The sequence below is a fragment of the Schistocerca gregaria genome, chromosome 4 (assembly GCF_023897955.1).
Source record: "Schistocerca gregaria isolate iqSchGreg1 chromosome 4, iqSchGreg1.2, whole genome shotgun sequence".
NCBI classification, from domain to species: Eukaryota; Metazoa; Arthropoda; class Insecta; order Orthoptera; family Acrididae; genus Schistocerca; species Schistocerca gregaria.
The window spans coordinates 122782054-122800149 of NC_064923.1; the positions used below are offsets into that span (position 1 = coordinate 122782054).

The window sequence follows — 18096 nt, forward strand, 5'->3', positions numbered from 1 at the left end:
CAAGAAAGGTAGTGCACATGATCCACAGAATTACCATTCAGTATCCTCGACACTGATTTGTTGTAGAATCATAGAACATATTATGAGCTCAAACATGATGAGGTATTTTGAACAGAACGACCTCCTCCATGCCAACCAGCATGCATTCTGTAAACATAGATCAAGTAAAACCCAAATTGCACTTTTCTCATACGACATACTGAATGCGTCGTATCAAGGCAGGCAGATAGATGAAGCATCTCTTTATTTCCAAGAAGCATTTGACTCTGTACCACACCTACACTTATCGTCGAAAGTACAATCATATGGGGCATCAAGTGAAATTGAGAACTTTTTGGTAGGAGCATTATCATGGATGGAGAGTCATCAACGGATGTAGAAGTAACTTCAGGTGTGCCCCAGGGAACTGTGTTTGGACCCTTGCTGTTCATGTTGTATATTAAAGACCTTGTGGACAATATTAATAGTAACCTCAGACTTTTTGCACGTGATACAGTTATCGATAAAGAGGTGATATCTGAAAGAAGATGCATAAATATTCTTGCACATATTGACAAGATTTCAGAGTGCTGAAAAGACTGGCAACTTGCTTTAAATGTTAGTAATGTACAATTGTACACTTCACAAAATGAAAAAAATGTAGTATCAATGAGTCACTGCTGGAATCGGCCAACTCAGACAAATACCGGTATGCAACACTTTGTAGGGAAATGAAACAGCATGATCACAGAAGGCTCTGTTGTGGGTAAACCAGGTGACAGTATTCAGTTTATTTGTTTAATAGTGGGGAAGTGCAATCAGTCCACAAAGGAGACTGCTTACAAATCACTTGTGCAACTGGTTCTAGAATATTGTTCAAGCGTGTGGGACCCATACCAAATAGGAATAACAGGGGATACTGAACATATACAGAGGAGGGCAGCATGAATGGTCACATGTTTATTTGATCCATGGGAAAGTGTCACAGAGATACTGAAGGAACAGAATTGGAAGACTCGTGACAATAGACGTAAACTATCCTGAGAAAGTCTCAAGAACTGGCTTTAAATGATGACTCTTCCTAATATACTAAAACCTCTACATGTTGCTCACATAGGTATTGTGAAGATGTGATCAAAATAATTACTGGCTGCACAGAGGCATTCAAACAGTCATTCTTCCAACACTTCGTAAGGGAATGCAACAGGAAGAAACCCTAATAACTGGTACAATGAGATGTAGTCTCTGCCGCACACTTTATGGTGGGTTGCAGAGTATAGTTGTAGATGTAGGAAAGAGGTCAACAAGGACTACTTCAAAACCATCAGGTAAGTGTCACTGGATAGATGTTACTGAGGTGGCATGTTACAGGGGGTTTTCTGTATTTCTTGATGCAGTGTACAACTCCCTTTCTTTTTAATTTTTTATTTTATTGTGGCATGAAGTCATTACACCAATGGCGATCAATGACTTTTTCGTGGCTTATTTATTTTGGGCCTTACAAAAGTATCTCTTTTGGAAAGGTATTTCCAAATATTAGAGCCATTTTGTTAGTAAACAAATTATACTTGGAATTGGCATTATCTAAGTTATACACAGGTCTCCAGTTTACATCTCGGAGACATTAATTAAAAGTCTGAATAGTGTCATCATGTCTTAGCTACTTTCCAGTAGGGCCCATTCTCATAAATATTTGCACTGTCAATAGTGAGTCTCTGTCCATCAGACAGACAGACCATTCAGGACTGCCTGGCAGTTGTATCACCTACTTGGGCCCAGGTCTACAGATATGAAGACCAAATAAAGCTGTAGCATCAACCTATATTTTTCAGTATACTAACATAGGTTGGATAACTGCCTTGTTTCTCAACAACATCAGTACAGGTTTTGTTGACACAGAGTCTAAAGCTTCCTTATCTTTTTTTTTGCCAGTATCCCATACCTAAAAGGAATTGGCATGGTTATTATTGGATTTGCCATTGGTGATGTCACAGAGTGGCTGGATGCCCTTCCTGTCATGTCTTAAGCTTTCTCCAAACTTATAAATGCCAGACAAGGAATTAAATACTCTTATTTTCCATGTAATTATTTTGTCCATGAATTGCAACTGGTTTTATTGTGCTGCATTGTTTTTAAAGCTGGCTTTTTCCTTTGTCTCATTTAAATCTATTTTTATTATATGTAATTGGTGATAATTTTAGTTAACACTTACTATATTATGGTGCAAAAGTTGACAAGTCTTCCATGTCTTCTTTCTTGTGAAAAAGAATGATTACAGCATTGTTCCAGTTTTGGGTGAGTGTTGTCCTTTGCAAAATAATTTTGTAACTGCCTTTGGTATAGCTTTCCACCAGATTTAATGATTTTTAATGAAATATCATCATTCCCAGTTGCCCTATCCTTTCATATCTCAAATGACTTGATACACTTCATCTGCCTTATTGCTGGAATGTCCTTTTTATTAACTGTTATGCTTTGATTCATCTCTTGATCAACGTCAACCATGTAAGAAAATACTGAAAAGCTTCTACAGTTTTCTGTCTTTGTTAGTTGTGCCATCTTCACTGATCAAATGTCATTTATATCCAACATTTATTTTCACAAAATAGGGGAAAGACAACCACTAACCTATAGAACACAGAAACATGTAACAGGAAACAGTTTTAATTTTAGCTTTCAAGCTCTTGATCTTTTTCTAGTAATAGTACATACAGCCACAAAAAACACCACACAAAGACTCAAATGCACACTCTCATGCCCACGGTGAGACGGATTATCAAAAGCCAACTGCCTGGCTCGATTAAGGTGGGGACGGGATAGTGGGAAAGAAGTAGGTCTTTCGGGCCACACCTCAGCAGCTGCACAAGACACAAGGTGCACAGGGTATGGAGCATAAAAGAGATCTAGAAAGATGAATAGGTGTGTGGTGTGGTGGTTGCGGGGGGGGGGGGGGGGGGGGCAGGGACAGGAAGAGAGGGGTAGGAAAATGGAGGAAGGGAGAGAGAAAAATAAGAGTTTTTTTTTTTTTTTGGGGGGGGGGGGGGGCGTGGGGTATTGAAAATGCAGGACATGATGTGACTGGGAAAGGGATGGTGTGGAAAGAGGTAAAGTGACGCAGGGGGTCATTACACTGTAAGATATGTTGGAGAAACAGTTCCCACATACATAATGAAGCAGCTATTGAAGTCAATTATGTTTTGATGTGCAGCATATTCACAGCTGGATTGTCAAATTTATGATGCAGATTCATCTGAGTAGACAGTTGATTACTTGCCATGCCCACACAGAATGCTGTACAGTAATTACAGTGCTGTGGCACGCACAGCCACACAAACGTAACGGTCGGCTACCGTGGCAGAGTTAAGCGGCGCCTGCAACTTAGTGCCGGCACGTTCCACCAGCCGGCGCTAGAGCGTTCCCGCCAAACATACTGCGAACTATGCACAAGCACGAGCCTTTTCCCAGTGTGGATGGTCACACTATGATATCACCATCCACCAATTAGGGATCGCCAACGGCCGCCAATCATCACTCCGGAATCAGCGAAGGAAGACTGGAGCCGCCGTGTTAAATAGCCGGAAAAAAGGGAATGAAATATCATCATTCGCGTCACTCAAGGCAGAAAGTCGTCTAGCCTTATCTATTCGCCATATGAAAGGACATGTTGCCATTCCTCCAGAAGGGTTTGAACAAGCACATGTGGGTGAGGGTTTGCTAGTTATCAGAAGCTCCCTTTTAGGCGTGTTATGGAACCCCTTAAGAAGATAGCGTTCAGGGCTGGAAAGAAGCCAATGTGCACTCGGTATTTCTGCGGTGGGCCTTATCTCGGATATGGAGGTGGCCTTGTCTGTGGCTAACAAGCATGCAGGGTGCAGCTGTCACTGACGATGCTGTTGCATGGATTCTGAGGCCATCCTCAGTTCATACAGGGATACTGTTGTTGCCTACTTTGGTCCAAATAAAAATATATTCATCAGCATTCAGCTTCTTTTTTCTTCCTGTAGACAAATTAAAGGACTTGTCTGGAACAAAGGTATCATAGGAAACCTTCGCCAGTAACCCTGTACTCTATGCTATATTCCAAGTCTTCCAAGCCAAAATGTTTGCATCAGGCAAAGCTTCAAGGCCACCATAGTCTGCATGGTTCTACTAGCAAAGGTTCCCTATGGTACCTTGGTTCCAGAAAAGCTGTTTAATTTGTCTACAAGAAGAAAGAAGAAGCTGAAGGCTGATGAATGCCTGTTTATTTGGGCCACAGTAGGCAACAACAACTACTATAAAAATAAAGATTACTGGTGACTGTATGTTGTATTACAGAGAATAAAAAATTCCTTATTTCCTTATCTTTAAAAAAAAATTTCATTGACTTATTTACGAATGGTTATGTGCTAGGCGTAGTGTGACCTTGAGGGAGCAAATATGTTTCGTCTGGTGATGAGGGACTTGGCTACCTTAAGAGAGCAGACTTAGCCTCACGCGTAGCCTGAGTGGTGCAGTGCCTCTAGTTTTACTAGGCACAGCACGCACTAAATAAGCCACGCTGCAGCTGGCCGAGCAGCTTTTGCTCGTAAGAGCATGTTGAATATATTTAAAAATATTTTTATTTAATCCAGCACAGCCTATCACGTTCCTACTACTGTGTGCTTTGAAACTCTTGGTTTCTCTTTAATGGCTGCGTTGTTCGATTTGAGATTTTCTTTTCTTTTGCTTTCTTTGTAACTGCAACATCCTTTGCTCTTTGCAAAAGCACAGTTGTTGAATAATTGTTCCATTCAACTATGTTTGTGTAATATGAGGGTTGTTGAGGCAGTAATGTCTCACATTTTTCCCCAAGCCAATGATGAAGTCGCATATGAATTATTATGTACCCTCTCCCTGAAGTTTCATGAGTGTACACCAGAATTTGTTTCCTTAGACAGACAGTATAGCAGCAGCGATATTCCAAAACGGTGTCTGTAAGTGATGTATGTTAAAAGCATCGAGTTTTCATTGAACTTCTCAGTGCGGAAAATGAAACTGTGGGGAGTATTCAAAAATGTTTGTGTGAAGCTTATGGAGTATCTGTAGTTAACAGGAGTACAGAAGATGCCACCACAAGTTGGTTCAGCAGAGATCCACGATTTGTAGCAAGCAGGACTCCAACCACAGTTGTCATACCTGGACTGTTGCAGCATACTTATGTTCATTTTTGAGAATCAGCACATTATAGCTTGGCAATTGGTGTTGATGTTGTCTATCAGCAAAGGAAGTGTGGATGCAATTATCCATGCTCTTCGATATTCAGAAGGGTGTGTCATGTGGGTTCCTATGGTGGAAACCAAATTTAAAAAGTTTAGAATTGCTGAAACTTTTTGAAACTGAAGGAGAGGCCTTCTTGTTTCTGACTGCAAAAAGTGATGAAACTTGAGTTCACCATTTTGAGTCTGAAACAAAAAGACAGTCACTGGAATGACTTCTTCCTCACTCTCTACAGAAGCAAAAATTCAAAGCAATTGCTTCCACTGGCAAGATGATAATGACTGTTTTGGGACTGTGAGAGTGTGATACTCATTGTTGTGATACCAAGAAGCAGTTCCACTAATTTGAAGGCATATATGAACACATTAAACACACTCAAAAAGCTTTTCCAGTGCATTTGGTACCATAACAACACAGGGTATGTTTTGATTCAACACAATAAGGCTCAGCCGCACATTAGGACTTTTGAACACACAATGAAATAGGGTTGGATGGTGATAACCAACCACCTTATAGTCCTGGCCTACCTCCCTCAGGCTTCCACTTATTTGGGCCATTAGAGAATAGCAGTCATGGAAGACTCTTTGAGGGCGATGAACAGGTGATTCATGCAGTGGACACAATGGCTTTGTCACTAGAACAAGGTCTGGTACCAGCAGGACATACATGCTCTTGTATTTTGCTGGAGGAAAGCCACAGAACTGGAAGAGGATTACATGGAAAAGTAGGGTGTGTGGTACCAGCAGGACATAAATGCTCTTGTATTTTGCTGGAGGAAAGCCACAGAACTGGAAGAGGATTACATGGAAAAGTTGGGTGTGTTTGGAAAGCATCATTCTTTCATGTGTGTAATTACATTCTGGGTGACACATTTCCATTTTTAATATGCTGAAATTGTTGCTTAATTTAATATAGTCAACTTCCCTATTTGTCTTACCATAATCTATACTTCTGACTTCCCGTATGATGCATCTGTCTTTTTCAGTCATTCAATCTATTTATATTCTGCATCTTATAAATCTGTGATCACATGAGAGTATAAATTGGTTTAGGACTGACAGATCCTGTGAAATTTCTTTACTATTTGATAAACTGTATTAAATTTAATTTCTAGTTCAATCTGGTCCTTGATAATTTCAATTTTTATTCACTTTTTTCTGGAAGAATATGTTAAGGACAAGCATTTTGTCATTCTTCACAAATCCTATTAATGTATGACCTCTTGTCATTGGATGGTATCACACCCAAATTTTCGCTGTGTGCCAATGCAAACGCGACAACACAAAATGCGAAGAAAAGATTCCTAATGACTCAGGATACTTAATTTAGATGATCTATTTAACCACTCTCTGGCCTTTTTGTTCCCAGGCTTGAAGTTGGACCCTGGTATGTGTAGAGCCAGATAATGAAAACTTACAGACAATGAACAATCTATCAACTTTGTTTCCATGCAGTAAGTGCATAATAATAGTAATAATAATAATACAGAACTGTTTCTTGTCAGGCACTGTTACAATATACACTCAAGATGGCTGCCTTTTAAATTTTTACACAACCAATGGAAGTAAAACGTATTTGGGTATATATCATTTTATTGTTTCTCCAAATATTCATCTTTAAAACTTGTTGAGTACCAGTCTGCTTTAATTGTTCTGTGATGCTTTAGAGAAATAGTTGTGACATATCCAGCATAAACAAAGGAATAAAAGCAACCATTTTCTTGAAAGTATCTCGTGAATGAACTAATGAACTGCTGTTCTTGGCTTTGGTTCATCTTGGAACAGCCGAACACTCAATTGCTGCTAGTTTGCAGTTCATTCGAATACATGCATGTTTTGTCTCCTGGTACAATGTTGTATGTGGATTTTAAATTGCCCTGATCACATTCTTTGCACATTTTCTTACTTGAATTCATACTAATCTGTTTTTTTTTTTTTTTTTTTTTAATTGTAAAGGCTCCATCAGGAACAACATCTTTCACAGCTAAAAATTCACACAAAATTACAGTCTTTGAGATCCCTAAGAATACATCTATATCAAAGAAACTATACATGTAGATAAAATAGAATATGTCTGCTTGTGTCTGTGTATGTATGGATGGATATGTGTGTGTGTGTGTACGCGAGTATATACCTATCCTTTTTTCCCCCTAAGGTAAGTCTTTCCGCTCCCGGGATTGGAATGACTCCTTACCCTCTCCCTTAAAATCCACATCCTTTCATCTTTCCTTTTCCTCCCCTCTTTCCTGACGAAGCAGCCGCCGGTTGCGAAAGCTCGAAATTTGTGTGTGTGTGTGTGTGTGTGTGTGTGTGTGTGTGTGTGTGTGTGTGTGTGTGTTATTTTATTGTGCCTGTCTACCGGCGCTTTCCTGCTTGGTAAGTTTTGGAATTTTTGTTTTAATATATATAACTATACATGTAAATATTTATCAACATTACAAAAGTCTCTTAACCAACTGCAAACAATATTTCCTGATGGTGACTGACAACAAAAAGTTGAATGAACTGATTCAAGGTACTGTTGTTGAGTTAAGCCTTTACAAAAATCATTAAAAAATCACCAAATGGAAACATTCACATGAAAATCTATTATTTCACAACACCATTGATTCAAACACTCATTGTAAGCAAAATGAACTGTCATTGTTTCAACAACAACAAATAAAAAATTTTAAAATAAGTTATGTCACGTCTAAATGGTACTACAAAGTTGTCATTTGTAAAAATGTTGCTGCTATGGTAATGAAAGACTACAAAGCAATTCATTACATTCAAAAACAGATACTATTAATGACTGTGATAAATTGAGAAAGCAGGTCCATGTGAGCACTGACTGAACTTTCTGGCTCTTCTCAAAAAAAAAAAAAAAAAAAATGGCCGATTGGTTTCATACCTGGCTACTGAACTAGCCACTGAATAGGGCCACTATAACCAATTCATCTTCCAAAAGATTGAAAGTCAATGGGATTCCTCGCACTGAGTGTAAATTGTGTCTGGCCCAACCGCTGAAAGAACATTAGCTAATGAATTCTCTATGCCACATCTCCCAGAAACTCCAGGTAGATATGTTCAAGGAACATTTTGTAGCTTACTCCATTTAGTTGTTGAAAGGACCTAAGTTCCAATCACAAAACCACTGACAGCATTGGCTCATACTCAAGTAGTGAATTAAACAATGGAAAATCCAGGATGGAATAAGGACAGTATTATGCAAATAATACACTGCTACGCACCATTTAATGGAGATGCATGAATGTGTGCCTGTGTATATTGTCTACTTCAAAATGAGGTCTTTTGGCTGAGAGCTTACTCCTTTAACAGCCTTTTTGTTGTGCCTAACTGTGACTCAACATCTCTGCTATATGGTGAGTAGCAGTCTATCCTTTTCATAATATTGACATGTAATGAACTGAGTGACCAACTACACTACCAATATTTGTAAGTTTTTGTCATTCTTTACATGGCGTACTCCTAGTGGTGTAAATTTCCCCTTAAACATGTGATCAGTATCTAAAATATGTGATTGGAACATCATGGTTTCAAGTACTTTGTTATAGGAACTAAACTGCAACCTCTACTGATTGTGATGCCCAACTGCTACAACACCTGCATCTTTCACAATGACACAGGTCTAGCTCCTGTCCATACAAGATTCTCAAAACAGCTCTTAGAAGTTACGTTTAGATCACATGCAAACAGCGTTTACTGAAGGCAACATTGTGTTGAATTAAATTTAACATATTTTCGAGGGGTAGTTCTCAGATACTGTCAAAGGATTGGTGCATGCACAAACTATATTGATTCATGCACAAACTATATTGATTCATGCAAAGAATTTGGTTTCAAAAAAAGTCATTTTACACAAGTATGTTCCAGAATTTTTATAACAAATTAATGCCTCCACATGTCTCCCCTGACCCATCTTAAAGACCTTTTTGCAAACGCACTGGACAGTCCATTGCATCATTTGCACATTTTGTCTGATTGTTTAGATCATCAGTGCCCTCATTGCCAAACGAAGTGCTTCTGAATTCCAAAGATGATTGATTTTAGATTATTCTAGTAAACAAATCATGGTGAAAAGCTTGCACACTGCAGTAATAACACTACAAGCAATATGCGTTTTTGGCCACTACATGACTCCAATCATGTGCTGATCAATTAGTCATGTAACAAATGCAAAAGAATTTGTACTAGTTAAAGGTGAAAGTTGTAAGGATGGTAATGTACACACAATTAATCCAAGATATGGGTGGAGTTGTATTAAGTCAATAATTTGTATCATACACCAGTCTGCAGAGATCTTTCATAAACATGAAAGTAATTGGAAAGTTTGGCATCAGCAGTGTTAGTTTATTTGGAAACACTTCACTTTAACATATTAACTGAAGATTAAGTTTTAGTCTGCCAGAAAGTTTTGTGAAAAAGTATCTTCAACAAAAGCTGCTGTTTACAACAATGTCATACATACTGATCACAGAACAGGTGATCAAAATTGATTAGCCCTAGACTTGGATATATGAAACAGATTAAAAAAATGATGTCACTTTTAGAAAAATGCTGGATGAAATATTTTTTGCTTGTAGCCTTGATTTGTAACAACAGGGAGTGGAAAGGGAAGAGCAGCAGCATACCATTGTGCCATTAATCTAGAAGTAGGAGAGAAATAGCTGCCTTTGTGCAGGACCAAACAATACATGGTGAGTCTTTCAGACTTCATAACTTTACTTACATGCAGAATTTTATTGAGAAGACATATACTGGTAGTAGAGGTATGATCTTGTACCAAAATACAGTAAGTTTCATCCCATACATTCAGTTTCACTTTGGCTGAACGTGGTTGCCATTCAACACACAGCATATGTCCCATCTGCAATCAATTTCTTGCTACACTTTTTTCAGCATATCTGCGGCAATAATCTGACCTATTAACTCTTGGAATATGGAGGGGGTTCAAGCCTGGATAACAGGGTGGCCATCAAATTGGAGCTCCCTCCCCCCCACACAAAAAAAAACAATCCAATGACCTCAAGTCATTTTCGAGAGCATCTTGCACTTCTCTAAGGTAGTGAAGTGTTGCTCTGTCTTGTAAGTGAATGTGTCCATCTTGATCATCATCATGTAACTCCTGGAATAAAAACTTGGAGCACATTCAGAAACATGCAACCGTTTATGGTTTTTTTGTGGAAAAGAGAGAGGTCTGTACACCTCAGTTTTACTGAAGGCACAATAAATAACTAGACTTTCGGGCTACCATGAATGTTTTCCACATAGTGGTTTGGCTTCTCACTGCCCCAAATCCTGCAGTTGTGTTTGTTGACATTCCCAATGATGGCAAATGTTGATTTGTTGCTAAAACCATGTGAGTACTCAATGTTTCATTTTCCTCAGTCCAGCATAACATTTTTTAACAAAATTCGTAACATGCCTCATCTGTATCTGAGAGGACATGTAACAATGTTAGTCTGTATTGCTTCAGGTGCAATCTTTCTCATAACACTCTTCAGACAGTTGATTGAAGAACTCCAAGCACTCATAATGCACAATGCATTGATTTCCTGGGACTGTGCACAAAATCCACTCTCACTCTCTCAACAATAGCCTCAGAAACTCATGGGTGACATGGAGATATGTTATAATGATTTCTACAACCAGTTTAAATGAACTTCTGATGCCGGTAGTGAATTGTGGGCCTATACAAGGTTCCTTACAGTTATCAGTAAAATTTATGTTGATCACTTGTTGCTGACTTTGTTTCTTCCATACAACGAACATATTCAGGTCCTATGAAGCCTGCCATTTTTATTTTCAACTTTCCACCATTCTTAGTGGGAAAATTTGGTACCGCAACAATGAGTGAATGAAACTTTTGCAACAAGATGGCACCTGAACCATATGTCTAAGCCATCTCAATAAAGTTCTGTATGTAAGTAAAGTTGCAAAGTCCTTTTAAAAATCACCATATACATAGATGTAACAATTAATTATTGAATCTGTGTGAATAATTAGTTTCTCACTGTTCTTTCATGGATTTAATGTATGTCTTAACTCATTCTACATCAAATGAAACTATAAGTTACTGTTGCCAGTCACTGTTGAAACAGTAAACTTGTTGTTTCATTCACCACTCACAACAATCACAGTAAAGCCTAACCTAAAATGTTCACATTTAAAGCCATTCTACATTCTTAAAGGTATTCCTTTATTCCTTCATGATGGAAACTACACAACACAACACAATAAATGAATAATGAAAAATAGCACATGCTAAATGCAAATGACTGTATGTATTCTTAGGTAAACTGTGTACATACCTACTTCCTTGAGGCCATCCAAAATACCTGTCAACAGGCCACCACCCCCTACAGACGCAACTATTACAGCTGGTCTCTCGGACATTTCTGAACTCAGTTCTTGTACAACAGTTGTGCAACCTTCCCTGCAAATAAAACCTGTATGAGAAAGAGAGAGGATATCTACTTGTTTACAATCACTAGCTTCTTTTAAATGCTTGTAACCATAATATTTTATGAATTTGCAAATGTTGCTGAAGACATGGTACTTAACACTTATGATTAAAAATTGTATCTAGTACCCAATGGTGTATACTTGAGATTTGTCTGCACTGCTATTCAAAAATGCAAACAGTCACAGTGCATATTTTATCAGAACAACATGAAAAGGATAGTTGCTACTCACCATGTGGCAGAGATGCTGAGTCGGATAGGCACAACAAAAAACCTGTCAAAAAGTGAGGTTTCGGCCAACAAGGCCTTCAGTGAAAACAAACACACACACACACACACACACACACACACACACACACACACACACACACAAGACCACAGACAACATTTTTGACAAAGAATATTTTTGTAGAATTCCAACACTGCATTCGTAGAGGGATCAACAAATGTATTCTACCACATTACTACTTTATTTTTCTCTTTGTCATGCTGACAAATTAGGTGAATGGTGACTATAGTCCAATCCACGAATGATGGCAGTTCGCGCAGCTCGAGACACGGATGGAGACTGCAGTGCTGCCAGTTCCAAGCGACATCTTCGGTATGCCCGTACACATCATTTGAAGAAAGCATGTATACTGTAAATTATATATCTCTACTTGTACAGAATTTCTTGCTTACCACCACAATCAGTAATGACAACACACAACAAATGGAATAAAAAGTCAATAAGTAACTCACTACGATCACATTTAATGCTCACATTACTTTCAACATTCACAGCAGAGTGCTGAGAACACTACTGCAGCTCACTATTTGCCGAGAATGTGTGCAACATAGATGCACAGAACAAGCGTAAACTCTACTGGGATCATTCACGACTCCATCTATAGTTTTGAATGCGTCCATTCATTATCAAACCATTACCTGAGTAGTTCTGAAATGATTAATAAAATAACACTTGTACTCTGTCACAGCACAGATGACTCTGTGTATAACAGCACTTATATTAAGAACGCAGAATGTCCAAAGTTGAAGATTTGTGAATAGCTTAAATGTTATTTCATTAATCGTTTCAGAACCACACAGGTAATACTTCGATAACGAATGGACATGCTCAAAACTAGTGATCATTCACTGATGCAGAAAACCAAGAAATAATAATGCAGAATTACATTTTTGAAATTCATTATCTAGCAAAGAGCTTAGGTGTGAATTTCAGGCACCCTGTATATTTTTCAGCACACTATCACAAGTTGAATCACTGCTGTACAGATTTTGTTTATACTGAATCAAAATCTACAAACACAAAACAAATAGGTAATTCATACTCATCACTCCATTTAAATATTTTACTCACCACTTGTGAGTGGTCCACTGTCTTATATCCACTTAAAAAGCCAATTCATTCCTTTGCGTGATCAAAATTCAATATTTATTTCCGAGGTTGGAAATTATTTTCATGCAAATCTTGTTATAGTGGAGAGTAGGCTGATATGTCTATAGCCCTGCAACACTTATCTCCCCCCCCCCCCCCTTTGAAGTTTTTGCACATGTCTTGATGGAGGTGGCCTGTAGATTGCTAACATCCATAGGTGTTGTTTGACTGGCCGTAAAGTCTCGAGGAGGAGGCTTCCCGTACGGATGGAAGTGTCCCCGATGATAACGGGTCGAGATGACAGGAGACGTGGGAGTCGAATCTGCTGGGGCCCCGTGCACCAATCTGCCCATTGCGGCAAGTCTGGTTGTTATAACAGGAGGCATTGGCGATGTGTCCGCATCCGTAGGAAAAGGAGGCAAGTAGAGTTGCTCCGACAGATGATGGTCATCTGGTTCCTGCATGGGCACGTCTCTTGGTGGCGAACTAGAGCATTGGTTGTTGCCGCAGTGGTAGGCGACGTGCAACGGACAATGAAAGGAAAGTTAGTCGGCGTCAATAATGAGAAGCCAATAAGTACCTAAAAAAGGCCTCGCGAAGTCAGCACAAATATGCTACTAGGGCTTCTCAGGAGAAGGCCACGGTGATGAAGATGACTTCGGGGCGGCAGCCTGTGATGCACAAGGGCTGCAGGCAGCGACCATGTGTGTGATTTCAGAGTTGATGCCAGGCCAGTACACGTGACGGTGCACCAGAGATTTTGTGTGACACACACCCCAGTGCCCTTGGTGAAGGAGGCACAAGACCGAAGCACGCAAAGATGCAGGTACCACAACAAGCGGCGAAGCATTTTCGGTGGAAAGGAGGATAACACCATCCCTAGCTGTGAGGCAGTAATGCAAGCAAAGTGTAGTAGTTCCGCAATGGATCAGAAGTCTTAGCGGACAGACGATCTGGCCAACCCTTCTGAATACAGCATAAAACCCGGGAGAAGGTAGGGTCAGAACCCGTAGCAGCCGCCAACTGGTCCCTGGTGATGGGGAATCCGCCCACAACCCACTGCTCGGAAACATCCAGGTGGAAACACAAAAGTTCGTCCCTATCGAATGGCAGATCAGGACCCATGGGAAGGCTAGACAGGGCATCAGCTTTCGCGTGTTGAGCTGTCGGCCAGAAATGAATCTCATAATTGAAACGAGACAAGTAAAGAGCCCAACGCTGGAGGCGGTGTGCAGCCTTGTCGGGAAGTAACATTGATGGATGAAACAAGGAAACAAGTGGTTTGTGATCCGTAACAAGATGAAATTTGAATCCATAGAGAAAAAACATCAAACTTATGAAGATAATGGCCAAAGCTTCTTTTTCAATTTGATAATACTTTTGTTGGGCATTCGTGAGCGTTTTGGAGGCATAAGCAATGAATTGTTCAGAACCGTCAGAAAAACGGTGCGCAAGGACTGCACCGACTCTGTATTGAGAGGTGTCCGTGGCAAGAACAAGACGTTAGCCAGGTCGATAAGTAGCTAGGCACGGGGCCTGTTTCAGCATAGTCTTTAATTTCTGGAAAGCCGCATCGCATGACGCGGACCAGTGAAAAAAGCAGCATATGGTAAAAACTTGTGATATTATGCTATTTTCCCCAAGAAGCCCTGCAGTTCCTTAACAGATGTAGGGCAAGGAAGGACAACGATCGCAGCGACAGTTTGCTGAAATGGACAAATATCATCCCGAGAGAGTTGAAACCACTAGTACGTGATAGATGCCTGAAAAAATTTTGATTTCTGAAGATTACACTTAAGACCGGCAGTATGTACGACACGAAAAAGTGTGTGGAGATTTACAAGATGTTCATCAGTGGTGGAACCAGTGACAACAATGTCATCCTTGTAATTTATACACCCAGGGACAGTGAGCAAGTATTGTTCTAAGAATCCCTGAAAGAGAGCAGGGGCACTGGCAACCCCAAATGGCAATCGTTGGTATCGACAGAGGCCGAAAGGCGTGTTAAGGACCAGAAACTGGTGGGAAGCAGCGTCCAGAGGTAGTTGATGATACGCTTCTGACAGGTCAAGTTTAGAAAAATACTGGCCTCCAGCAAGTTTAGTGAACAATTCTTCAGTTTGAGGCATAGGGTAAGTGTCGATAATGCAATGAGCATTTAGGCTTTGAAATTGCCACAGAGACGAATATCACCATTTGGCTTAGCAACGACAACGACAGGAGAGGACCACTTACTGGAAGTGACAGGAAGCAAGACCCCTGAAGCAGTGAGACAATCCAGCTCCCGTTTGACCAGATCACAAGGGGCCACAGGAATGGGCCGAGCCTGAAGAAACTTAGGCTGAGCAGTGTGTTAGAGCGTGATATGAGCTCCAAAGTTGTTTGCACGGCCTAACCCAGGAGAGAAAAGGGACAAAAATGTCGTCAACAAGGAATACAATTGAGCATAAGGAATAGCATCAGAGACGATATTGACAGAATCATCTAAGGAGAACCCAAAAACTCGAAAGGCATCAAAACCAAAAAGATTCTCAGTCTTACTATGGTCGACCACAAATGTGGGAACAGTGCGAACGACAGATTTGTAAGATACCTCAGCATCAAATTGTCCCAAGAGAGAAATCTTCTGTTTATTTTAAGTCTGTAACTGCCTAGTGACAGGTGACAGGGTTGGAAAATGGTTCAAATGGCTCTGAGCACTATGGGACTCAACTGCTGTGGTCATTAGTCCCCTAGAACTTAGAACTAGTTAAACCTAACTAACATAAGGACATCACACACATCCATGCCCGAGGCAGAATTCGAACCTACGACCGTAGGAGTCGCACGGTTCCAGACTGCGCGCCTAGAATTGCGAGACCACTGCGACCGGCAACAGGGTTGGAGAACCCAACTGAAGAAACGTCTGAGAATCCGCGTAGGATTATTTGTGAACTTCAGTAACAAATTGACACTTTCTCCTGAGGCCATGAAGTTCAGCAGCCCAAGCACGATACAACTGATTTGGTTGTTTTTGACAACGATAAATGGCAACACGAGAGGCTACCACATTCGTTTGCTTTTGAAAATAGACTGACAGAAGTGAGCACGTTTCAGCAGAGGACAAAGATGCAGGATCTTTCAAAGGAGCCAACTGCGACAACATCACATACATTTGAGGTGAAATCCATGAAAGGAACAGAAACATGTTTGTTCGTCCGCGACATGAAATGCCAAGAAGTGCTGTCGAAGACGTTTTTCTTAATCAGACCATTCTTCCGCCGTCTCGTCGTAAGGAGGAAAAGGAGGTAGAGACACCGACGAGAGATGCCCCGCATTTGATGCCGTGACAAAATTACGAATCGCATTTGTGAGAAGCATTTGCTGTTCTATGAGACCTTGCAATAGTTGCTCTAAAGTAGCCATGGAAACATGTGGGTCAATGATGGAAAAGAAAAATTACTACCTCGTCGCCAATTGTAATAACTTCAAGTTGAACAAATATATTTCACAGAAGATGCAATACATGAAAGTCACAGATCAATTAAACAGAGTAAGATGTGTGTACACTTTAACAGTCAAATCATAACTGAGTCCGAGTCTAGTGGTCGCTGGCTGGCTAGTCACTTTGGTGGTGCTGCTGCTGCATGGCTGGTAGACAGCGCCGCATGTAGAGGACGTGTGTAACTGCGCGGCGGCACTTTGAAAGATCGGTGAGTCACAACAATGATCTACCCATCTAATTTTCAGCATTCTTCTGTAGCACCACATTTCGAAATCTTCTATTCTCTTTTTGTCTAAACTATTTATCGTCCATGTTTCACTTCCATACATGGCTACACTCCATACAAATACTTTCAGAAACGACTTCCTGACACTTGAATAGCTACTCGATGTTAACAAATTTCTCTTCTTCAGAAACTCTTTCCTTACCATTGTCAGTCTACATTTTATATCCTCTCTATTTTGACCATCATCAGTTATTTTGCTCCCCAAATAGCAAAACTCCCTTACTACTTTAAGTGTCTCATTTCCTAATCTAATTCCCTCACCATCACCTGACTTAATTCAACTAAATTCCATTATCCTTGTTTTGATTTTGTTGATGTTGATCTTATACCCTCCTTTCAAGACACTGTCCATTCCGTTCAATTACTCTTCCAAGTCCTTTGCTGTCTCTGACAGAATTACAATGTCATCGGCGAACCTCAAAGTTTTTATTTCTGCTTTCCCTTCTTTGCTTAGAGCTGGGTTTCCATCTGAGCTCTTGATATCAATGCAAGTTGTTCTCATTTCTCCAAAGGTCTCTTTAATTTTCCTGTAGGCAGGATCTATCTCACCCCTCGTGAGGTAAGCCTCTACATCCTTACATTTGTCCTCTTGCTTATAACCAAAAAGGTTATTTTGCTTCTCTTTAAACCGATGTAAACATATCTACAAAGGCTTCTGTGTACTGACAGAGCCTGCGTGGAAGTCTTCTTTCATTGGTGGTCACACTTTATACGAGAAGCACACATACTGTTCCAAATACAAGGAAAGAAACATTAAATGCACTTCTTCATTAGTCTAGCATCAAATTATTTTATGTCTTGGAAATTATTATGGCAGAGCTTAAAATTTATATCATGCTTTTCAATGAGCTGTTGCAGGAAAATATCTGGGTCATCTTTGATTTTAAACAAATTAATAAGGCTGACCATGACCATGACCATGACCATGACCATGACCATGACCATGACCATGCACTTAATGCAGTGCAAATAGTTGGGACTTCTTTGGAATACTATCACATCTCCCATTTTCATATTCTCAGCCATTTATCTTTGATGATCTGATAAAATTAATCTATGTTATTCACTGTTTTTCTCTCTCTTCTTTGGTGTACTTACAACCAGTACTCTCACCGGAACTCATGAGATATTTCTACAAACAATAAATTCTTGACTAAAGATTGGTCTTTGAAAGCTGGCAATAGTATATACACGTCCTTTGTTAAAATCAGTCAAATCTTCTGTACTACTTTCTGTAGCAGAAGCCACACATGTCACTGACCTAT

The 18096-nt window shown here is 39.9% G+C and overlaps 1 protein-coding gene across 1 annotated transcript in view; it reads right to left on the bottom strand.

The window, feature by feature from the left end:
- LOC126266599 (L-serine dehydratase/L-threonine deaminase-like) overlaps positions 1 to 18096 on the bottom strand; it is an 82600-nt gene that overhangs the window by 29503 nt on the left and 35001 nt on the right. The window contains exon 5 of the mRNA XM_049970919.1: positions 11531 to 11655. Within this exon, the coding sequence (XP_049826876.1) occupies positions 11531 to 11655 (125 nt within the window). The remainder of the gene's footprint in view (positions 1 to 11530; positions 11656 to 18096) is intronic.